The sequence below is a fragment of the Colobus angolensis genome, unplaced genomic scaffold (genome assembly GCF_000951035.1).
Source record: "Colobus angolensis palliatus isolate OR3802 unplaced genomic scaffold, Cang.pa_1.0 Scaffold2, whole genome shotgun sequence".
NCBI lineage: Eukaryota > Metazoa > Chordata > Mammalia > Primates > Cercopithecidae > Colobus > Colobus angolensis.
This window is the reverse complement of record NW_012115154.1, coordinates 18986648-19009107: the sequence shown is the minus strand read 5'-3', so window position 1 is coordinate 19009107 and position 22460 is coordinate 18986648. Positions and strand designations below refer to the sequence as shown.

The 22460-nt window shown below is 57.1% G+C and overlaps 2 protein-coding genes across 6 annotated transcripts in view; one reads left to right on the top strand and one right to left on the bottom strand.

Annotated features, from left to right (window-relative positions):
• Positions 1 to 3539, top strand: part of ATG9B (autophagy related 9B) — a 9283-nt gene extending 5744 nt beyond the window's left edge. Inside the window, exons 7-15 of the mRNA XM_011941587.1 lie at positions 2 to 152; positions 320 to 473; positions 680 to 859; positions 1432 to 1668; positions 1882 to 2015; positions 2172 to 2268; positions 2461 to 2584; positions 2669 to 2810; positions 2983 to 3539. Of these exons, the coding sequence (XP_011796977.1) occupies positions 2 to 152; positions 320 to 473; positions 680 to 859; positions 1432 to 1668; positions 1882 to 2015; positions 2172 to 2268; positions 2461 to 2584; positions 2669 to 2796 (1205 nt within the window). The 3' untranslated portion in view covers positions 2797 to 2810; positions 2983 to 3539. The remainder of the gene's footprint in view (position 1; positions 153 to 319; positions 474 to 679; positions 860 to 1431; positions 1669 to 1881; positions 2016 to 2171; positions 2269 to 2460; positions 2585 to 2668; positions 2811 to 2982) is intronic.
• A 549-nt stretch (positions 3540 to 4088) lies between these two features.
• NOS3 (nitric oxide synthase 3 (endothelial cell)) overlaps positions 4089 to 22460 on the bottom strand; it is a 31071-nt gene continuing 12699 nt past the window's right edge. The window contains exons 4-27 of one of the 5 annotated variants that reach the window (XM_011941477.1): positions 22223 to 22371; positions 21710 to 21872; positions 20253 to 20344; positions 20021 to 20162; positions 19616 to 19755; positions 19337 to 19511; positions 18330 to 18431; positions 17515 to 17709; positions 17323 to 17396; positions 17006 to 17150; positions 16658 to 16762; positions 11573 to 11640; positions 11061 to 11177; positions 10790 to 10964; positions 9007 to 9139; positions 8802 to 8880; positions 8484 to 8671; positions 7788 to 7960; positions 7271 to 7481; positions 7092 to 7179; positions 6226 to 6347; positions 5326 to 5474; positions 4794 to 4988; positions 4089 to 4674 (exon numbers count right to left, since the gene is read on the bottom strand). In XM_011941477.1, coding sequence (XP_011796867.1) covers positions 4507 to 4674; positions 4794 to 4988; positions 5326 to 5474; positions 6226 to 6347; positions 7092 to 7179; positions 7271 to 7481; positions 7788 to 7960; positions 8484 to 8671; positions 8802 to 8880; positions 9007 to 9139; positions 10790 to 10964; positions 11061 to 11177; positions 11573 to 11640; positions 16658 to 16762; positions 17006 to 17150; positions 17323 to 17396; positions 17515 to 17709; positions 18330 to 18431; positions 19337 to 19511; positions 19616 to 19755; positions 20021 to 20162; positions 20253 to 20344; positions 21710 to 21872; positions 22223 to 22371 — 3348 coding nt within the window. In that variant the 3' untranslated portion in view covers positions 4089 to 4506. Of the gene's footprint in view, positions 4675 to 4793; positions 4989 to 5325; positions 5475 to 6225; positions 6348 to 7091; positions 7180 to 7270; positions 7482 to 7787; positions 7961 to 8483; positions 8672 to 8801; positions 8881 to 9006; positions 9140 to 10789; positions 10965 to 11060; positions 11178 to 11572; positions 11641 to 14750; positions 15536 to 16657; positions 16763 to 17005; positions 17151 to 17322; positions 17397 to 17514; positions 17710 to 18329; positions 18432 to 19336; positions 19512 to 19615; positions 19756 to 20020; positions 20163 to 20252; positions 20345 to 21709; positions 21873 to 22222; positions 22372 to 22460 lie in introns of those variants that run through there. The other 4 variants (XM_011941478.1, XM_011941479.1, XM_011941480.1 and 1 more) reach the window with 4 other exon arrangements.

The window sequence follows — 22460 nt, the reverse complement described above, 5'->3', positions numbered from 1 at the left end:
CTGCGCGCGCTGCTGGCCCGCCAGATCGTTTTCTTCGCGGGCGCACTCTTCGCCGCGCTGCTTGTGCTCACCGTCTACGATGAGGACGTGCTGGCCGTGGAGCACGTGCTCACCGCCATGACCGCGCTCGGGGTCACCGCCACCGTGGCCAGGTGCGACGGCAGATGCCCGGGGAGGTGGTGTGTGTCGGTTTCTCTGATTTGGGGCCATGGGAGGCTCCCCCCCTTACCTCTCCCACCACTGGTGCCCTCCAGCCCTGCATCCCACTGCGCGTCCTCCTAACCGTAAACCCCTTCCCCCCACGGATCTCGCCTTTCAGGTCTTTCATTCCCGAAGAGCAGTGCCAGGGTCGTGCGCCGCAGCTTCTGCTGCAGACCGCCCTGGCCCACATGCATTACCTCCCGGAGGAGCCTGGCCCCGGTGGCAGGGACCGCGCATACCGGCAGATGGCGCAGCTGCTGCAGTACCGAGCGGTGAGGGTGGGCGCGACGGCTGAGGAGGAAGTTGTGGGGTCTGTCTGCGCAGAGGGCATTGGACAAACGGGCTACCCCAGGAGTCTAGGGAGTGACTGGGTGGGGAGGCTTCTTGCCCTGGCGAGGGTCGCTGAGGGCTGCTTGGTCCTGATAACGCGCGTGGGCCCCTCAGCGACCCCTGCTCAGCCTCACCTCTGCTTCCCCAGGTCTCCCTCCTGGAGGAGCTCCTGTCCCCGCTCCTCACCCCGTTGTTTCTGCTTTTCTGGTTCCGCCCTCGTGCCCTGGAGATTATCGACTTTTTTCATCACTTCACTGTGGATGTGGCTGGGGTTGGGGACATCTGTTCCTTTGCCCTTATGGATGTGAAGCGCCACGGCCACCCTCAGGTCAGAGCTGTTCCCTGGCCCTGGGGGGTTCGGCTGGGTGGGAGTTTGCTTGCCTCTCGGAGCAGACCTGGGTTCCAGCCCTGGCGCCACTGCTTGCTACCTGTGCCGTTGAGCAAGTCACTTCCCTTCCCTGTGCCCTCGTGCCCTCATCTGTCAGATGGCGACAATGGCAATGTGCCCTCCAGAGCACAGCCAAGGCCAGGCTTGTGATGACACAGATAATGTCTGTAGAGCCCATAATGGAGTTGCTGGCACATAGTAACGTCAGTAAATGGGAGCAAAGACCACCCGGGGACGAGGAATGGGCTTGGCCCATGGGTGGGGCTGAGTAAGGACTGGTGCCTGGACCAAGGCTGTCAGGATCACCCTGGGCAAAGCACTGAGGCTCAGCCCTATCCCTGAGCTGGGTCTAGACCCAGGTTCTGCTCCGCTGTTGTATTTTTGGGTGAGGGTGAACAAGTCCCCATTGTGGTCTGTTTCCTTCACATGGAAGATGGGGCAGTGTTTCCTGTCCCACTTGGCCCCATAAGGCTCAGTGTTCTTAGCACCTGAAAGACTGTCCTTGCTCACAGTGGCTCTCGGCGGGACAGACTGAGGCCTCGCTGTCTCAGCGTGCGGAGGATGGCAAGACTGAGCTTTCTTTGATGCGGTTCTCCCTGGCACATCCGCTCTGGCGCCCCCCAGGGCACAGCTCTAAGTTTCTTGGGCACCTCTGGGGCCGAGTACAACAAGATGCAGCTGCCTGGGGCGCCACCTCGGCTCGCAGCCCCCCCACCCCGGGGGTGCTCAGCAATTGTACCTCGCCCCTGGTGAGTGAAAGCCTGGCCTCCCCTTCTGCCCTCACCTCCACAACTCCTCTCCAAACCCTTCCCCTCTAGCCTCACCTTAGGTAGTAATCTGTCTCATCGGCCCCCGCCCCCAGCCTGCTCTCCTGCCTTCTTTAGGCCTCCCCTTCCTCCACATTCCCTTTCTGTCCTCTCTTCTGACTCCCTCTTTGGCTTTCCCTCTCCTCTCGCACCTAGCCTGAGGCCTTCCTGGCCAACCTCTTTGTGCACCCTCTCCTGCCTCCGAGGGATCTGAGCCCCACAGCCCCCTGTCCAGCTGCAGCCACAGCCAGCCTCCTTGCCTCCATTTCCCGAATTGCCCAGGACCCCAGGTAAGGAGTGGAGACTGAGTTGCAGCGGTGTGGGGGCTGGGCTGATCCTCTTGGAGCCAGGAGCTGGGGCACTGTTGGGGGGATTCAGAAGCGGAGCCCTCTGAGGTATGATGGGAGGAGGTAATGTCTTTTGACCTGCTTCATGCTGTGTTCCAGCTCTGTGTCCCCAGGAGGCACTGGGGGCCAGAAGCTGGCCCAGCTCCCAGAACTTGCTTCTGCCGAGATGAGTCTCCATGCCATCTACCTGCACCAGGTGAGTAGAGCAGTGCCTGGAGAAATGTGGGGAGAAGGCTGGTGAACAACATGGAGACTGAGGTGGGGCAGAGTCTACGGAAGGGTCTAGCAGAGTCGCAGGAGGAGGCTGAAAAGCCCTCTGCTTCTAGTCCAGGCGCTTGGCCCTGCCCTCCTTGGGGGGCAGCCCTCATTCCTTCTCCTTTCCATGCAGCTTCACCAGCAGCAGCAGCAGGAGCCGTGGGGTGAGGCTGCAGCCTCCGTCCTGTCCAGGCCCTACTCCAGCCCCTCACAACCACCCTCGCCTGATGAGGAGAAGCCATCCTGGTCAAGTGATGGTGAGGAGGGTGGGGCCCGCAGGGGACAGAGCCTGAGGGACACTGGGCATCATGGAATGCCCAGTTGATGGCCTTTGTCACCAGGCTCCAGTCCTGCCTCCAGCCCCAGACAACAGTGGGGAACCCAGAGGGCCCGGAATCTGTTCCCTGGAGGGTTTCAGGTGACAACAGACACCCAGAAGGAGCCTGACGAGGCCTCTTGCACTGACTGAGATGACTCCTCAGGGTCAGTATTGCCTCCTGTGAGGGGAGGGAGGGAGAAAGGACTGCATAGGTAGTTGGTTCGGAGTCAGACTTGAAGCAATGGGAGCGATGGTGGGAATTTGGGGTGATGTGGGGTGGTCATCTCTGGAACCTAGACCCCTGCACTGCTTGCCAAGAGCCATCTCCTCCCACAGGTACCCTGGCTTCCGCAGCCACAGGAGATTGGAGGGTGGAGTGGAAGAACACAAGGAGCCATTGCTAGAGGCTCCATAGATGACAGGCCCAGGTGCTTTAGTTGGCCAGGACCTGGGAGTCAGTGAGGAACTCGCCCTGAGAACAGAGAAAAGGTAGGAGAGGAGATGCCGATGGCATCTGGAAACAAGTCTTAGAGATGGTCCCCACCCGGAAGGGATAAGGGGAGACACCCCCAACTGCAGTGTGTCCTGGAGCAGTTGCCTGGGAAGAAGTCCTCGCATTTGCTCAAGGTGGGGGACAGAGGTCAAGGATGAGGCCAAGCTAAATGGAAGGGTGACAGTGAGGCAAGTGGGCTTTAAGGCTGTGGATTCGTCACACTGGCGGCTGCCGGCGCACTTTCAGTTCCCTGGGGCTTGCAGGGGATGGGGACTTGTGAGTGGAAAGACGAAGAGGGCTGATGTTTTTGGACTTCAGCATGGGTGTGATGTCTGAGGAAGTGGGTGTGGCTCCTCATCCTGTATGAAATAAGCAGTAAAGCTTGCTCACGGCTGTTGCACATCTCTGTGACTCTTGTTTCTGGCAGCTCCCACTCCTGGCAGCTGAGTGCTGCACCTGCCTTCTCGATCACCAGCCTGAGAACTGCACGAGGGAGCAGCCCAGACTGGCTGGAAACCATGTTTTTAGAGAGCAGGGTCAAGTGGCATGTAGAACTCTCTGTCAAAAGAACGACCCCTCTCCCCGCCACATACCCACAACTGCACAGGTTAAAACAGAAATCTTGTCATTTGATAATTGTAATCCACGCCGGGCGCAGTGGTTCACGCCTGTAATCCCAGCACTTTGGGAGGCTGAGTCAGGTGGATCACGAGGTTAGGAGTTCAAGACAAGCCTGGCCAAGATGGTGAAACCCTGTCTCTACTAAAAATACAAAAACTAGCCAGGCGCGGTGGCGGGAACCTGTAATCCCAACTACTCGAGAGGCTGAGGCAGGAGAATCACTTGAACTCGGGGGCAGAGGTTGCAGTGAGCTGAGATCATGTCACTGCACTCCAGCCTGGGCGGCAGAGTGAGACTCCCTTTAAAAAAAAAAAAATTGTAATCCACATGGGCTGGGTTAGGCACTTTAGTAGTTCTCCTAACATCTGGCACAGTCTCTTACAGTAAATCTTCAATAATAAATACTTGATTTAGAGATTAGAATTTACAGGTAAGATACTCCTGAGAGGGGTAAGGGGAATCTAACATTCGCCTAAGAAACAGGAAGGGGGTAGCAGTAGGCCCTAGGGTACCGCTGCTGGGAGGGGCCTTCCAGATTTAGGCGGACCCAGGCCCGAGGCAACAGGCATACAGAGGGAAAGAGGCGCTTTGCTCCTTCCTGGTGGAATAATGCTGAATCCTTGCAGCCTCTGGACAGATGTGGGAAGGCACCATCTCAAGAGGGGAGGAGCGGGGCTGGTCCTGGTCGGGCGGACCTGAGTGGGGCAGCCGCTCTCCCGGAACTGGAAGGGAAAGCCAGGGGGCTCTCAGGGGCCGTTGGTGTTGGTGTCGGAGCCGGGCGGGTCGAACGCCCAGGGCACTGCGCCCCGCAGCTGCCGCTCCTGCAAGGAAAAGCTCTGGGTGCGTATGCGGCTTGTCACCTCCTGGGTGCGCAGCGTGAGCCCGAAAATGTCTTCGTGGTAGCGTTGCTGATCCTGTCGTAAAAGAGCGCGGTGGATCAGACCCCGACTCGGATACCTTAGCAGGAACCCCGCACGCCCGGGGCCTGATCCCCGCCTCAGGCCCGCCCCGCCCCCGGCCCGCCCCTCCGCACCCGCAGCACGCCGATGACGTCGCCGGCCTCGTCCAGCTCCATGTCGCCCTCCGTCGCCAGGATGCGCTGCACGGTCTGCAGGACGTTGGTTGCCATGGTGACATCGCCGCAGACAAACATGTGGCCCCGCTCGAGGCACAGCACGCGGTGCACCTCCGCAGCCAGCTCCGTCCTCAGAATGTCCTGCACGTAGGTCTGCGGGAAGGCGGGGTTAGGGCGGGGCCTGGTGGGGGTGGGCGCGGGGGCGCAGCCCGGGGCTGCTGGCTGGCCCTGGGCGTGAAAGTCTACAGAGCGGGCCAGGTGGGGCCTGCATGCCCTGGGGCGGTGTCAAGAAGGGCAGAGCCAAAGGGGCGGGGCGGGCGGAGGTGGGCCTAGAGGGGCCGGGACACGAGGGTGGGCCAGAGTGTGCAGGGGTGGCTGAGTGGTCGTGGGAGGCCACGGAGGGCCATGGTTGGTGCGCTCCGCTGGAGAGCGCGAGTGCTCCCTTCTCTCCCTATCTTCACGTTACCATTGCGCGCTCAGGGTCTCACACCTTGGGGTTGTCAGGTTCCCGGGAGAAGGCGGTGAGGACTCGGCCAAACACCCCGCGCTGCTGGGCGTTCTGCACCTCGTCGCGGTAGAGATGGTCGAGTTGGGAGCATCGGCAGCCAAACACCAAAGTCATGGGAGTGGGCTGCAGCCCTGCAAGCAACCCCGCGCTTGGGAAGGCCCTTCTCCGAGGCACAGTGCTAGTGGGACCTCCCCACTAGCCACCTGCGCCCAGCCTGGCAGCCCAGCGTTTTGGGCTGAAGCCATTACTTTCATCTCCAAGAGGGTGCAGAATGCTTTCACAGAGACCCTGCACAGCCCTGATTTACAGAAGGAAGGGAAGCGCCGGTGAGGTGGTGGCCCCTGGTGGAGCTGCGCTAGAATGTGCGGCTTGGGACTCAGAATTCCATACCCTTTGCACTGTGTGACATCGCAGTCCCCTTCCCTGCTCCCACTTCATATTCTCCCACACTTTTAACTCTCCTCCCAGTCACAGCCGTCTTCTTTTGATTGACAGACTACCCTGGGCACCCCATGCTCAATCTGAACACCTTGTAGCATCCTTAGGTCTTGGACAGACCTTGGTCAGCTCTGGCACAGTCAGGAATCCACCTTGGGCAGTTCTTCTTTGAGTCTTAGCCCTAATCCCTTTGAAAATTCTATTTTCCTTTGTCCTTAATCCAGTCAACACCTACTATGTGCCAGGCACCAGGAAGCCAGACACACAGGGCCCAGCCCTTGCCTTCGGTACCTGCCCTCCCCTTGGTCTCAGGAGCGTCTTTTCAGCTTTGTGGCCTCTGTTTCCTGCTCTCTCTTTCCTATCTATTTCCTGCCTTCCAGCCCCACCGCTCTGTCCCTAGATTTTGTGACTCCTTCCAGTCAATCCTTTAGTCGCCAGCCTCACCTTTGCTCTCAATATCATGCAGCCGCTCCTGCCAGAATCCCCGGAAGGGGGCAATGCCAGTGCCTGGGCCCACCAGGATGCAGGGCAAGCTGGGATCGGGTGGCAGCCGGAAGGAGGGAGCCCTGGCAGGAGAGACACTCCATCAGGTCCCCTTTGCCATCCCTGCTCCCCCATTCTCACCGTGCAGGGTGGGTGGGGCGAGGAGGAAGCAGGCTCTCCTGATAAATAAGTTGATATTCATGAAGTCCTTAAAGCAGTGTCTGGCTTGTAGGAAGCGTGATGGGTTTATTAAAAGAACTCTGGGCCGGGCCCAGTGGCTCATGTCTGTAATCCCAGCACTTTGGGAGGCCGAGGTGGGAGGATTGCTTGAGCCCAGGAGTTCAAGAGCAGCCTGTGCAACATAAAGAGACTTCCCATCTCAAAAACAAAAAAACAAAAAAACTTCACCTTTGAGTTCGTGGTGACACCAAGGCCAAGGGTGGTCTTAACCCTAACTAGTAGTTCTCCCTGGATTGAGTGAGGATTTAGTGACTGTAGTTCCCAGGTGCCATGCTGCTCAACATCAGACAGCCCAGGGACATAGAGAGGAACACAGAAGCTTTCAGAAAGCCACAGGGCCAGCCGGTTTGATCCAAGCTCTGGCTCTGGGAGCTGTAGTTTCAGGGCAGGACTCTGAGTCTAAATGAATGAGAGAGCCAAAGCTTAACCAGAGTTCTGAAGTGACCTAATGACACCACATCCTTGACATGTTACAGAGCTCCTTCCTGTTTCCAGTGACACCCCTCACCAGTGACACTCCTCACTCCTCACCAAAGCTGCCACCCTGACCCTGGGCAGCTCCCCACCGAGTCCTCCATCTCACTTACCCCCGGATGAAGCAGGGCACAGGGTCTCCGGGCTTGAGTTGGCTTAGCCACGTGGAGCAGACTCCATAGTGCAGGGGGCCCAGCCCATCTAAGGGTGGGAAGGAGAGGCCAGTGAGGGGCCAGAGAAGGGCCAGTCCCACCCCCGATGTGGCCAGGCCTGCTCCTGCTCGTTGCCTCACCCTGGGTCCTGTATGCCAGCACAGCTACAGTGAGGTGGATCTCTCCTGGGTGGGTGCTGGGTGCTGAGCTGACTGAGTAGTACCGGGGTTGAAGCAGAGGCAGCTGGGTGAGGAGCAGTGGGGCAGGCAGTGCCACCGAAGGGAACTGCTCCAGCACCTCCAGCAGCGTTGGGCAGCGGAACCACTTCCACTCCTCATAGCGTCGGGGATCCTGGCAGGGCAGGATGCAGTGGGTTGGGGGCCCCATAGCCCTTCCTAGTGACCTCCCTTCTTGTCCCCTCCCTTGCTGAGCCTCTTTAGGGTTTCTCCCTCCTTAGTTCAGGCCAACAGAGCTTTCTGTAAGACCTGGAGAATACAGCCATGAATTCCTCCCTGGGGAGCTGGGTCTTAAAGCACCAGTGCATGTCAGCCAGAAGAAAGTCCCGGGGGAACCTTGCATGGAAGTTTCCTGCCCCTGGGGCTCCCCCAGTTCATCCCGTCTCTCTAGCCCCTGTGCCTTATTGGGGTGGCCCCCAACCTGACTGAGGGCCTCCAGCTCCTGCTGTTCCCTGGGCTCTTCTGCCAAGGTGCTGAGCAGCCGCAAGAGCTGAGGGCTGGGCGGGGAGGTGATGTCCAGGAAGAAGGTGAGAGCCTGGCGCAGCGTGCACGGGGGCAGCCGGGGGTCCCGCACCCAGCCGGGGGGAGGGCCACCTGGGATGGTGTACAGGGACCACTGAGGACAGGGCCCAGCAGAACTGTAGTACCTGGGCTGATGTTTGTGTTTGGGTGACTGTTAGGGAGCCTGCCCTTGAGCAGCGGGGTGGGCCTGTCTGGGTAGCCTCAGTGTGTTGTGTGGGGGCCTCTGGCTGGACTGGGTTGGTCTGGGCTCTTCTGCCTCTGACTCCACCCCCTTATTTTAAATAAAGCCCAGGCATTGATGTGGCAGCAAATAGCCCCATTGCCAGCTCCAGAGCAAGCTAGATTGCCAGGGGAGCTTTGGAGAGGAGCCCGGAGGCAGGGGACAGCCTTTTGGTGGGGGTGCATTTGAGGGTGTGGGGATGGTCCAGCAACAAGGCCAGCCGGGCAGTGAGCAGCACAGCCAGCTCTGAGCCTGCCTGCTGGGCTGTGGAGGAGGTGGCCATCCCCCTGGGCCTGAGCTCCTGGAGGCCTGGGGTTGGGGGTGGGGCTGGGCCTGGGGCTGGTGTGCCCTGTTGCATCCCAGGCTGCCCCTCACCAGGGCTGCCCTTCTCCAGTTGCTCTACTGCCACGGGCTCGGTGGGCGCAGGCGGGTCCTCCACGCGGCTCAGCAGCGCCTCCACAAGGCCGGGCCGGTTGGGTGGGCAGACACCTATGTGGTCCCCCGGCTGGTACTGCAGCCCCTCCTGGCCTCCAGTGTCCAGGCGCACCAGGATGGTGGCCCTCCTGGGGGTGGGGAGAGAGGCACTTATGGGGAGTCAGAGAGGGGTGGGGGTGGGAGAATGTGGGAGGAGGAGGGTCCAGGGTCGGGGTGTGCAGGACAGGGGTTGGGGGGCGGTAAAGCCGTCGTCCTCACGTGGACTTGCTGCTTTGCAGGTTTTCCACTGAGAGAATTGTAGCCTGGAACATCTTCCGCCTGTGCACGTGGATCAGACCTGGTGGCGGGGAGGGGCACACGAGGCAGCCTGAGCCAGGGAGCAGGGCCTGGCTCCTGAGTGCTTTAGTCCCGGGGTGTGGGGTCCTCTGAGAACCAGCCCGGTGAGGGTGAGGCCGGGGCCCACCTGGCAGCAACTGCAGGCCCTCGGCCTGGGCGCTCAGCCGGTACCTCTGGCGCTTCCAACTCCTTTTGGGGCTGAAGATGTCTCGGGCAGCAGCCTTGGCATCCTCTCCCACACAGAAGGTCTCACAGGCCGCCTGCGGGATAGGCCGGTGAGGGCTGAGGACCTCCCGTCACCAGGGGGCGACGTAGTGAGGAGCCTGGGCGGCTTCACTGCGTCTTGCTTCTGGGGGGTTGGCAGCCCCAGTGGCTGAGGCCGGCGCCAACAACAGCACCTTTTCCGCCAGCCCATTTCATGGATTCGCTGCTGGGCCCAGGGACCCAGCTGGCTCCTCCTCTGCACGTCCTGATTGGTGCATCGTTCCTTATCTGGTGAGTGTTAATCCCGTGACCCGAGAAGCACAGTGCTTGGCACACAGTAGCTCTGTGAAGGCATCTGTGTGTTCAGACCTGCATTCAAATTCCGACTCCCGTACATACAGTGACATGCCTCAGTTTCCCCATCTTTACACCTCATTGTGTTCTGGTGAAGATTAGATGAGATACTTTATGGAATGCCCTTAGTGTTCCATAAAGTGCATGCAGATAGTAAGTGCTCCTGGGAAGGGACGCACAATTCGGGCGGCAGAGGGGACCCCACGGGGCAGACCCCTGAGGGTGTGTGGATCCTGTCAGGCACACAGCTGGAAAACTGCCGGGCCATTCCCAGGCTTGAAATCCAGGGCTCACCTGTGATTGGCTGAGCCTCATATCACCAAGTCCCGTTAATCTTTCTTTTGTGGTGCGTGTGAAGTCTTATATCTCCGCCTTCCTTCCTCGGCCCCCTCCCTCCCTCCCTTCCTTCCTATCTCCACTGTTGGTGCTCTGCTTAGCTCAGCCTTCCTGCTTCTGGTTCAGTGATGCTGTAATGGATTCTACACCTCTAAAGTCCTATTCCCACAACCTTAGGATGTGGTCTCGTCCCGCTCCAATGGCTCTTTTTGTTTAAATTCTTTAAGTCTTATTTTCCGTTCCCTTCTTCCCAATCCGGGCCTATGTGTTTCTGCAGCCTGACCTCCCCGTCCCCGAGGTAGCCCTTCCTCTCCCCCTCCTCCTAGGATGCCCTCCTCCTCCAATCAAGGCAAATCTGCTGAGCTCCAGCCTGGGCCCCGGGGGAGCAGCACTGCCCTGAACAGTGTGGCACTGGGGAGACCGAGCCCCTGTCAACTGCAGACATGATCCCCAGACAGGCAGTGCTGCCCCTGAGGAAGCCCAGGCTTAAAAAGCCATGGCCCCCAGGGACCCACCTCTCCTTGAGCTTGCTTGCCTGGCCCCAGACCAGTTCTGCGGTGCAGGCACCGCCCCAGTCTGTCTGGCCTCTGACTTCCTGTGGCTTCTGTGCTGGCCTCAGCTTCAGCCCTTGCCTCTGTCTGACCTTCTCTCTGTCCCTTCCTTCTCCCTCCATCCTGCCCGTCCTGGGTGGGGTGGCCTGTCCTGCCCTGCACCCCCTCCCTTTGTGCGCCCACTCAAGAGGCCCAGCCTGTGCCTGGCTGAAGCTCCCTCCTGCCAGGGCCCTGCCTGCTCTCTTTCGGCTGCACTTCTGCCTGGGCTAGGCACCCCCTGTGGTCGGCAGGGCCACATCGTCCTCTGCCTCTGACCCAGAAGAGCTGGCTATGCCATGGAGAGATGAGGGTGGATTTTGGGAGGAACAGGAAGGGACCAAAGAACCAGACAGAATCAGGACAGAGTGAGGCTGGAGGAGGCATCCCAGGTGGGAGGAGTCAGAACAGAGGCTGGGCTGGGCTCACCTGGAAGGCAGCCTGGGCCCAGCCGCGGAAGGCCTCCTCCTGGCCACACAGCTCGTCGCCCTGGCCCAGCTGCAGCAGCCGCTCCCCGCCCAGTTCCTCTAGCCGCGTGTCCACCGCACGAGCAAAGGCGCAGAAATGGGGGTAGGCCCGGGAGCCCAGCCCGAACACACAGAACCTGGGGTGCAGGGGTTGTCACTGGAGCTCCCTTCGCAGCCCACGTTTGCCCAGGCAGCTTGCCCACCCATTGCACCCCTCTTGGTGAGGCCCCAACCTGAGTGTGCCCAGGGCGCCTGCACTGTCTGTGTTACTGGACTCCTTCCTCTTCCGCCGCCAAGAGGACACCAGTGGGTCTGAGCAGGAGATGCTGTTGAAGCGGATCTTATAACTCCTGGCAAGAGAGGACAAAGACAAGGTTGTCACAGGGCCCTGGAGATACATCCCAGGCCTAGGTGCAGCCCCAGGGACAGCTTCAAGGTCTCCGCCTCTGGGACAGGAAAGGCCCTGCCCTTGGGAGGGGCTGAGGGCCAGCATCCCAGGGGCTTCTGAGCCTGGGGCCCTGCCACACCACACCCCCATCTCTGAAGACCTCAGGACTGTCTTGGCTCTCAGAAGCAGGCAGGTGTGGACTGCTGTTCCAGCCTGGAAGGGAGGGCATCCTAGAGCCCTGGCTTTTGGTGGGAAAACGAGTCGAGGCACAGAGGGAGGGCTTTTCAGACCTGCTTTCTGTTTGTGTCTCCAAATGCCTCAGCTCCCCCAGCCCCCTCAAACTCTCAGCCAACTCACTTGTGCTGTTCTGGCCGAGGGGAGCTGTTGTAGGGACCGGACATCTCCATCAGGGCAGCTGCAAAGCTCTGGCAAGGGGAGCGTTTGCATCAGGGTTAGTTTTGTTTCATTTCAAACAACACAGAAGTTTAAAACTGTACCAGCTGACCCTCATTATTACTGATTTGTAACTTTTAATTTTTGTTTGTTTTGAAAATTTCAAAAGCGATCTGATGTTTTTGAAAAATGACATTACAAAAATGTGAAAAGTAATAAAGATCACCCCATCTTCCCTCCAGGCACATGCACCATTGACAGATGTTAACCTTCCAGCCCTTTTTCCTTGAACTTATGTGCATATTTATAGTATTTTTTAAAAATAAAAGTGGTACCATACTATACTTCCTTGTTTTTAATCAATAATTTTTTTTTTTTTTGAGATGGAGTCTCGCTTTGTTACCCAGGCTGGAGTACAGTGGTGCGATCTCACTGCAACCTCTGCCTCCTGGGTTCACGTCATTCTCCTGCTTCAGCCTCCCGAGTAGCTGGGACTACAGGCGCTCACCACTGCAGCCGGCTAATTTTTTTGTATTTTTAGTAGAGACAGGTTTCACTGTGTTAGCCAGGATGGTCTCGATCTCCTGACCTTGTGATCCGCCTGCCTTGGCCTTCCGAAGTGCTGGGATTACAGATGTGAGCCACCGCGCCCGGCCTTTAATCAATAATTTATTGCAGGCATCCCTCCAGGCCAATACAACAATATTGACCTAATTAAGTAGTATTGTTTTTAGATATGGGTCTTGCTGTGTTGCCCAGGTTGAGATGCAGTGGCGCGATCATATTTCACTGTAACCTCGAATTCCTGGGCTTAAGGGATTTTTCTGCCTTCCTAGTAGCTAGATCTATAGGTTTGTGACACCACTCCTGGTTAATTGTTAAATTTTCTGAAGAGATGGAGTCTCACTGTGTTGTTCAGTCTGGCCTTGAACTCCTGGGCTCAAGCGATCCTCCTGCCTGGACTTCCCAAAACATGACCTCATTCTTTTTAGTGGCTACATTGTACTTCACTGAGACTGAAGGGCAGCTGGGTGGTCTGGGAACAATGCTCCCTCAAACGCCCTTGTACCTGTGCCTCGCTCCCACTTTTAAATGCTTCAGCTGGGTAATCCTTAGAAGTGGAGTTGCTGAATCCCCACTTGTTGGGGCAGGCAGATATCCTTGCAGCTGCAGGGGAGGGCACGGCTCTTTCCTCAGTCCCAGCTAACAATGGCTAGGGCAAATCTTTCCTGTGTTGGTGGATCTCATGGGTGGACCTTTGGCAGTGTCCTGGTCACTAGCAGACATTGTGCAGGTCGCCCTCCTCAGAAGACCATGGCCCTGTTTGTGATGCCATGACGAAGCGGCACGACGCGGACCTCCCGGGGGAAGGAAGCTGGAAGGAACAGCATCTGGTGCTCAACTGCAGATGCCTCTGGGTGCTGGTTCCCAGGTTCGCCAGAGTTAGCAAGCATGATTTGAATTTCATTTTTGAATGTTTTGTTAACGTGCAACACAAGTCCAGAGGTGCACACATGTTGTAAATGTACAGCTCTATAGGTTGTCACAAACTGAACACACCTGTGCAACTGGCATCCCATCGAGAAACATTACCCATGGCTGGGCGCAGTGGCTCACGCCTGTAATCCCAGCACTTTGGGAGGCTGAGGCGGGTGGATCACCTGAGGTCAGGAATTCAAGACCAGCCTGGCCAACATGGTGAAACCCCGTCTCTACTAAAAATACAAAAATTAGCTGGCCATGGTGGCGGGCACCTGTAATCCCAACTACCCAGGAGGCTGAGGCAGGAGAATCACTTGAACCGGGGAGGCAGAGCTTGCAGTGAGCCGAGATCATGCCATTGCACTCCAGCCTGGGCAACAGAGCGAGACTCCATCTCAAAAAAAAAAAAAGAAAAAAGAAAAGAAAAGAAGAAAAAGAAACATTACCAGCATCCTAGAAGCCACCTTTGTGCCTCCTTCCTGTCACTGCCACCCCTACCCCAGTGACTAGCTCCTCTCCCAATTTCTAACTCCATGGATTAGTTCTGTCTGTTTCTGAACTTTATATAAAGTGAATCCTGTAGTACAGTATGTATTCTTTGGTCTGGCTTTTTTTTTCTCTTCACATTTTTTTTTTTTTTGAGACAGAGTCTCGCTCTGTCACTCAGGCTGGAGTGCAGTGGCCGGATCTCAGCTCGCTGCAAGCTCCGCCTCCTGGGTTCACGCCATTCTCCTGCCTCAGCCTCCCGAGTAGCTGGGACTACAGGTGCCCGCCATCTCGCCCGGCTAGTTTTTTGTATTTTTTTTAGTAGAGACGGGGTTTCACCGTGTTAGCCAGGATGGTCTCGATCTCCTGACCTCGTGATCCGCCCGTCTCAGCCTCCCAAAGTGCTGGGATTACAGGCTTGAGCCACCGCGCCCGGCCCTCTTCACATTTTTTGAGATTTCACCTGCATTGTTGTGTGTGGTTGTCTTTTGTTCACACTTAGTGCTATATGGCACTTGAGTATACCAGAATTTATCCATTTTTGTCGATGGTCATTTGAATTGTTTCCAGTGTGGGGTAGTACAAACAAATTTGCTATAAATATTCCTGTTCATATTTTAGTGAATATACCCCATTTTCTGTGAGCTGTATTCTTAGATTTGTTAAAAGTTTGGCATAAAATTACATATATTGAACTGCATAGATCTTAAAGGGCAGTTTAATTTGCTTTGCTGTTTGACAGTTTTATTTTAATTATTTGTATTTTATTTTGAGTAGAATTCTTGCTTTGTCACCCACCTAGGCTGGAGTGCAGTGGCGTGATCTCGGCTCACTGCAACCTCCACCTCCCAGCTTCAAGCAATTCTCCTGCTTCAGCCTCCTGAGAGTAGCTGGGACTACAGGCATGCACCACCATGCCCAACTAATTTTTGTATTTTTAGTAGAGATAGGGTTTTGCCATGTTGGCCAGGCTGGTCTTGAGCTTCTGACCTCAAGTGATCTGCCCACCTGGGCCTCCCAAAGTGCTGGGATTATAGGCGTGAGCCACTGCGCCTGGCCTGGCAGTTTTATTTTTTAAAAAAGAGATTCAACATGCATCTACCCTATGACCTACCAATTCTACTCCTAGGTATTTATCCAAGAGAAATAAAAACATAAGCCCACAAAAGCCGGGTACAAGAATGTTCATAACAGCTTTATTCATAATAGCCCCGACCTGGAAACAGCCCAAGTGTCACCAACAGGAGAACGGATAAACAAACTGGGGATATTCACACAATGAACGGCACTCGGCAGCAGAATGAGTGAAATACTGAGTCACGCAACAACACGGGTGGGCCTCAAAAACAGACTCAGCAGGAGATGCCATAACATTGCGTGCTTCCATCTCAGTGCTGTTCTAGAGCAGGTGAAACTAATCTGTGGTGACAGACACTTCTGACAGAGAGACAGACTGGAAAGGGATTCACGTGAGGAACTGATGAGGGAACTTTCCAGGGTGATGAAAATGTGCTATGCCTTGTGAAGGCTGTAGCTTATATGGGTGTCTATACACCTTTATGCTAAAAAAAAGTCAATTGCTGGTGCTATTTTTCTTTAAAAGGTAGGTCAGAATGGAGGCTGAAATGGACACTAAGGCAGCAAAAAGGCTTTCACCAGATTCAAGCTTGCTTATGATACTGAGGGCCAGGTGCAGTGGCTCATGTCTGTAATGCCAGTACTTTGGAAGGCCGAGGCAGGTGGATTGCTTGAACCCAGGAGTTAGAGACCAGCCTGGGCAACATGGCGAAACCCCATTTCTACAAAAAATACAAAAATTAGCTAGGCATCATGGCATGCGCCTGTGGTCCCAGCTACTTGGGAGGCTGAAGTGGCAGGATTGCTTGAGTCTGGGAGGTTGAGGCTGCAGTGAGCCATGATCATACTACTGTACTCCAGCCTGGGCCACAAAGTGAGACCCTGTCTCAAAGGGGGAAAAAAAAAGAGTACTGAGGAGGTACTTAGTGCTAATAAGGGCTTTAACGCCTAGAAGCTGGAGCAGGTAAGACCCAGAAATGAACCTAGCCTGGGGCAGCTCAGAGACACCTACGGTTGCAAGAGGAGGCATTCAATGATGGCACTCTAGCTTTGTGTTTCTTTTTAAAAAGTGAAGTTATTGGCCGGGCGTGGTGGCTCAAGCCTGTAATCCCAGCACTTTGGGAGGCCGAGACAGGCGGATCACGAGGTCAGGAGATGGAGACCATCCTGGCGAACACGGTGAAACCCCGTCTCTATTAAAAATTACAAAAAACTAGCCAGGCGAGGTGGCGGGCGCCTGTAGTCCCAGCTACTCGGGAGGCTGAGCCAGGAGAATGGCGTAAACCCGAGAGGTGGAGCTTGCAGTGAGCTGAGATCCGGCCACTGCACTCCAGCCTGGGCGACGGAGCGAGACTCCGTCTCAAAAAAAAAAAAAAAAGTGAAGTTATTTAATCTATGTTGGCATCGAAACAGCACTCTATTTCTTCTTTTAAAAAAGGAACCTGTGGCAGGAGGATCTCTTGAGGCTAGGAGTTCAAGGCCAGCCTGGGCAACATAAATAGATTCTCAAAATGAAACAAAGAAAAGAAAAGAAAATGCTGGAATAGTGTTGTACATGTTGTAAATGTGCAGCTATATGGATTTTTACAAACTGAATACACCTGTGTAACCGGCATCCCATTAAGAAACATTACCCGCATCCTAGAAGCCGCCCTCAGTGACATATCCCTGTTTTTCTTGTCAGTGCCAGAGCACAGTCTAACCTCTTGGTCAGCCAGGACGTGCCTTCCTTGTATTAAAAACTTGCACTGATAATGGAAATGACTTGGGGACGCAGTTCAGCAGATGTGCTTGTAGGCGGGCAGCCATGTGGACGGGCTAGGAGTGTGGCTTGTGTGGGGTTTCAGGCTCCGGGGGTCTCTTAGCATCATCTCCCTTTCCATCCTGGTGTGTGTGTGTGTGTGTGTGTGTGTGTGTGTGTGTGTGTGTTGAACAGAGGTTCCTGCCCAGTCACTCCAATTCTGAGTCCTCATTCCCAGCAGCCCCTTTCCCGGAAGCTCTCACCTCTCCATTCTCCGGGGGATCCCCATTCCCGAATGTGCTGGTTACCACCAGCACCAGCGTCTCGTGTTCAAGGGACACCACGTCGTACTCATCCATACACAGGACCTGCGGGTGGGAAGCCAGATATCCTGGGTTCTGTGACCCCCAGAGGCCCTGTCCTCCTCACTCTGGCCTCCCTGGCAGTGCAAGATTCAGGCCCCAATTTGATCTCTAAAGACCTGTGGTTCCGGGTGTCAAGTCACACCTGTGAGTCCTGACTTTTAACACTTCCTGTCCTCCAGGGCTCCCCTGAAGATACTGATAGAGCCCCCTCTTTCTAGCTCCCTGCTCCCCTGGGCTCAGCCCTACCCGGGGATCAAAAGCCTTCCGGAAAAGCCTCCCCAGCTGCTGTGCGTAGCTCTGGGCCCGGCCGGTCTCGGAGCCGTACAGGATTGTCGCCTTCACTCGCTTCGCCATAACGGTGCCCATGAGTGAGGCGGAGATCTTCACGGCACTGCGAAAGAGGGAGGCGTGAGGGTGTCCCAGGTGCACAGAGGCAGGGCCTCCCCAGGCAAGGGTCCGCTCCCCCGACAACAGGGTTTTGGGGTGCTAAGTGGGGCCCAGAAGGCTGCTGGGGCAGGGTCCCCCAGGGTGCATGGGGGAGGGCAGTGCTCCTGGGTACCCACTTGGCCACTTCTTTAAAGGTCTTCTTCCTGGTGATGCCAGTGCCCTTGGCCGCACTCCCCTTCCAGGGGTCTGGCTGCAGAGAGGTGATGGGGTTGGGAGGGGAGGTAAAGAAAAGGAAAGGTGAGAGGTCCCCAGGGGCTGCTTAGAATTAGAGCTGGGCCCAGGCTGGCAGAGCCAGTTAGGGTGGGCACCTGGTAGCGGAAGGCTGGGGACAGGAAATAGTTGACCATCTCCTGATGGAAGACAGGAGTGAGGCTGCCCGAGATGGGGGGCACGATCCAGGCCCAGTCTGCAGGGCAGCCCCCCCTGGCCTTCTGCTCATTCTCCAGGTGCTTCATGAAGGAGGCTGTGGCGGCGTGGTGGTCCACAATGGTGACTTTGGCCAGCTGGAAGGGAGAGAGCGGGGAGAGGCTCAGACCAGGCTCGCCCATTCTCCCTCCACCACTCCTGTCACCCAAAACCACATTTGCCTAGGTTACCCCATATCTAACACACCCTGTGTCCCCTCAAACCACAATGTCGCCCTCACCCCAAACTGCATCATGCATGGTCATGCTCCAAGTTCAACATGAAACAACAGCTCTAATCTCCAGCATCTATATGCCTGGCCCCCAAACCAAATAGCCCACAGAAATTCTCAGCAGGCCCCGGTTTCCTCAAACTATGACTCCTGGTGTGCCCTTAATCCTAGTATTCGTTTCCAGGATCCAGTGGGTCCCCAAAAACTAAAATACCCAGTATGCCCTGAGAATCAATATGACTGGGCATGCTGTAAACAGCAAGGTCCCTGGCACACAGTAAGCCGCCAGATGACAGCGCCTGGAATAGTACCTGCCCTGTCCCCAAACCGCAGGCCAGTGTGTGCCACGGCACTGGGACTATGGAACTTCTTCTGTCTGTCCAAATCCTGCCCCAGTTTCTAAACGGCTCCCTTTCTTCCATCCCCCGCCCCTGCTGCCCCTGTACGCAAACCCTTTGCCTTCCTGGCCAGTCTGGGCCTATGCACCTGGTAACTGTGCAGCACGGCCACGTTGATTTCCACCGCTGCCTTGTCTTTCCATAGGGACGAAGTTGTCCGGGTGTCCAGGTCCATGCAGACAGCCACGTCCTGGGGCAGGAGGGTGTGTGGCATCGGTAGGGACAGAGGTGATGGGGGTGGGGTGGGGAGACTATCTGTTTCCCATGCATGGCTGGAAGGAGTGAGGTGGGTGGTGTCCAATGGGAGGCCTGGCTGTCCAGTGGACTGGTTCAGGTTTTTGCCTGCAAAGGCACCTCAGAGCAGAGAGGGATCTTGGGCCAGTTACTCTTCAGCCCTGGGCTTTAATTTCTCATCTATAAAATGGGTCTTAACCTTTTCCGAGTCAAGGTCCCCTTTGAGAATCTGATGAAAGCTCTAGAGCTATGGGTCCTATACCTGGAAGAACAACTACATGTTCACACCTACGCCCATGCCCCCCTCACCCACCCACTCACGCTCACACCCACCCACCAACCCACACTCACGTACCCCTACAAACCCACACATTCATACTCACCCCTACACACCCCCACAAACCCACACTCACCTACCCCTACAAACCCACACACTCACACTCACCCCCTACAGACCCCCACAAACCCACACTCACCTACCCCTAGACACCCACACACTCACACTTGCCCCTACACACACCCACAAACCCACACCCACCCACCCCCACAAACCCACAGTCTCTCACCTACCCCAACAAATCCGCATACTCACATTCGCCCCCTACACACACCCACAAACCCATACCCACCCACCCCCACAAACCCACACACTCACACTCACTCACACCCCCCCCCCACACCCTCCCATCCCCCCACCCCTTTGCCTCAGTGGTTCCAGAGCTCGTCCTCAGTTCCTATTTAGGAGGCAGCCCTGGACCTGCTCTGATTGTCCCCGTGGCTGGCATTTTGGGGATGGAGTGAGAGCCAGACTCCCGCCTGGGGCAGGGACATTCGGTGCCTGAGCCCCACCCCGCGCCTCACCTCCAGGATGTTGTAGCGGTGAGGGTCACACAGGTTCCTCGTGCCGATCTCAGTGCTCATGTACCAGCCACTGAAGGGGGCTGCGGGGAACTCCAGGCCCCCAATTTCCAGCAGCATGTTGGACACTGCTGGGAGGGCGTACCAGCGCAGGCCCAGAGCTGCAAACCACTCCAGCCTGGGGGCGTTGGGGTGTGGGATCAGCACCTCCTTGCAGGCCCTCCTCGAGAGGCTCAGGGATGGCCCCCTCCATCCCACCCAGTCGATCCCTTTGGTGCTCACGTGGGGTGCTCCAGTGGCACCTCAAGGACCAGCTCAGGGGGCAGAAGGAAGAGTTCTGGGGGCTCATCGGGGGCCTGGAGCAGCAGGGGCAGCACGTCAAAGCGACCGTTTCCTGGGGTCCAGCCGTGCTGAATGCAGAGCTGTGGGGAGCGGGCCAGAGGGGGGCCTGGGGGCTGAGCCTCATGTCCTCCTCAGGGAACCCTCCGTCCACTGTCTCCTGCCTTCAACTCCAGGACCCCTCATCGACTGGGTCTCTGTGACCACCCAGGCACTCCTCCTTTGGCGTTTTTCATCCTTTATCTCACCAAAGCTCCCCTCTTCCTGCCTGGATCCCCAGAGCCTTCTCCCACCGGTTTCCTCTTCTCCACCTTGGGGACACCCTTGTTGGTGGTTCTCGGTGCCCACCTCGGTGATCTCGACGTTGGCTGGGTCCCCCCGCACAGAGCCGTCCTGCTGCCTGTAGCCCGCATAGCGCACCAGCTGGCTGTTCCAGATTCGGAAGTCTCCTCGGCCAGGGCAGCGCTGCGGGAACACTGTGATGGCCGAGCTGGCATGCATGGGGAAAGAGCTGGTCAGAGCCCTGCCTTCCCTGCCTTGGGGGAGAAGGCTGGGGCCTGGTGTGGTGGGGAGCACTCACCGAAGGTTGCCCCGGTTGGTGGCGTATTTGATGTGGTTGCAGATGTAGGTGAACATTTCCTGTGCAGACCTGCAGTCCCGGGCATCGAACACCTGAGCCAGCCGAGGCAGCGAGAGAGGAGGGTGAGGAGAGAGACGGGATCTTGAGTATCAGCCCCAGAGGAGCTGCTGATGAGGAGGCAGGGGCCATGGTTCACCCCATGGCGCCCTCCTGACCATTGGCATCCACACTGATCCCTTCCTGCCCTGCTCTCTGACATATGTAGCACCATCCGGGCTGCTCCTCATCTCCTCCCTGGGCCAGGTGTCTCCCCATCCCTACAGAAGCTGACTTGGTAGCCAGTACAGAGGAGGGACTCAGCCTCTGTCAAACTGATGCTTGGGTTAGGCACTAACAGATATCTAAGAGGCCGCCTAAGAGTGTGGGCAGCAAATCCCCCATGATCCATGGCACTCAAGAAAGGATGGGCGACCCCAGCCAGCCATCTGATTTTCTTTGAGCACATGGATGGTAGGAAGGGAAGGCTGCACCAGGGGCCTCCTAGGACCCTGCTCATTCTGACGTTCTAGGGCTTGGAGGAGCTGTTTTGGCTGGCTGAGTGGAGGCCCCAGGAGGAGGCTGGGAGGTCCCACTCCTGCCTGAGGGAGGAGGAAACATGTGCCAGTGACAGGGGCAGGGGAGTGGCAGGGACCAGCCTGGGGTCAAGGGAGGGATGCAGCTCTGAGTGGGGTCCACTATGGCAGCTCAGATGGATCAAAGTTGAGTTAAAGCTTTGAACGACTTAGAGCGTTAGGCAAGTGTCAGATAGGATTGTTTTTATTTTATTTGAGGCTCCTTTGGGATTCACTGGGCACGTGGCTTTATTTCAAACTCTTTGGCGGCCAGTGATGGTGAAGGAGGCCAAGGCCATGGGACCCAGTCCCCCATGGGGCAGCTTGCTTCTCTCAGTGCTGTGGTCACGGGCTGTTCCAGTAACCAAGGCCAGCCCCGAGTCTGTGGGCTGGGGTGTGAGGGAGGGCGCATGTCGAGGCAGGGGAACTGGGGGAGCAGCGGGTGTGGGTAAGGGGCTGCACTGGACTGGCCTAGCAGGAGAAGCCTTCTCCCTTGGGGGAGAAGCAGCAGCCAGGGTTTTTCCAGGAGGCTGCTCCTGCTACTGACAGAACCACCCAAGGAAGCTCCGCTCAGCTGTCCTCACCCCTGCAGCAGGTCTAGACTTCTTTCCCCTCCTCTAGCCAAGGCACTACCATAGGGCCTAATAACCAGGTCTTCACTACTGGGTTGAGGTTCCCCTAGGTGCTGAGGGTGGGGCGGTCCCTCTACCTTTCCAGTCTCTAAGGGAACAGGCAAAGATCTCCCCCACTGTTTGGGACCTCCCGGTCCCTGGGAAGCCTCAGGAACTGCCCCGCCACCCTGCTCCCCTTTTATTAGTGCCTAGGTCTCTTGCTTGCTGGCCTCACCTGCAGCTTCCCCCACTGGATCCGGCCCACACAGCGGGGAGCATTGCGCCAGGCCTGCTTGGCCCCGAACACCAGCTCATTCTCCCTAAGCTGGTAGGTGCCTGTGGCTGCCACCTCGGCTTCCACCTCTTGAAGCCGCTGTTCATGGGCCTGGGAGCCGCTCCTGGGGAGGAGAGGGGTGGGAAAGGAACAAGCAGGAAGTTGTGTGGGACAGGGAGGCCCTCCTCCAGGCTATGTGTGAGCGCTGGGGGAGGGCTGGAGGGGCCCCTGTGGTGTTAGGATCTGGGAAGGGAGTGGGCCGCGTTGCGATCTGGGAAGGGAGTGGGCCGCGTTAGGATCTGGGAAGGGAGTGGGCCGCGTTAGGATCTGGGAAGGGAGTGGGCTGCGTTTGGATCTGGGAAGGGAGTGGGCCGCGTTAGGATCTGGGAAGGGAGTGGGTCGTGGGAAGGTCGTCATGGGGTTTCTGGGGCCTCAGTGGGACAAGGGAGGCTGTGGCATCCAGGAAGCTGTCACCTCTTGATGGAGCTGTAGTACTGGTTGATGAAGTCCCGGGCCTGACTCAGCAGCTGCTCAGGGGCCGGGGGGCCGGGGGAGGGCCGGCCCTGTAGTTTCCGTGGAAATACCAGGGAGCCCAGGCAGCGTCTTGGGGTGCAGGGCCCATCCTGGGTCGAGGGAGTGCAAAGGTCAGGCCAGGCCAGGGAGCAGGGGTGGGATGGGAATGGGGGAGAGGGAGGAAGGGTGCAGGGGTGGG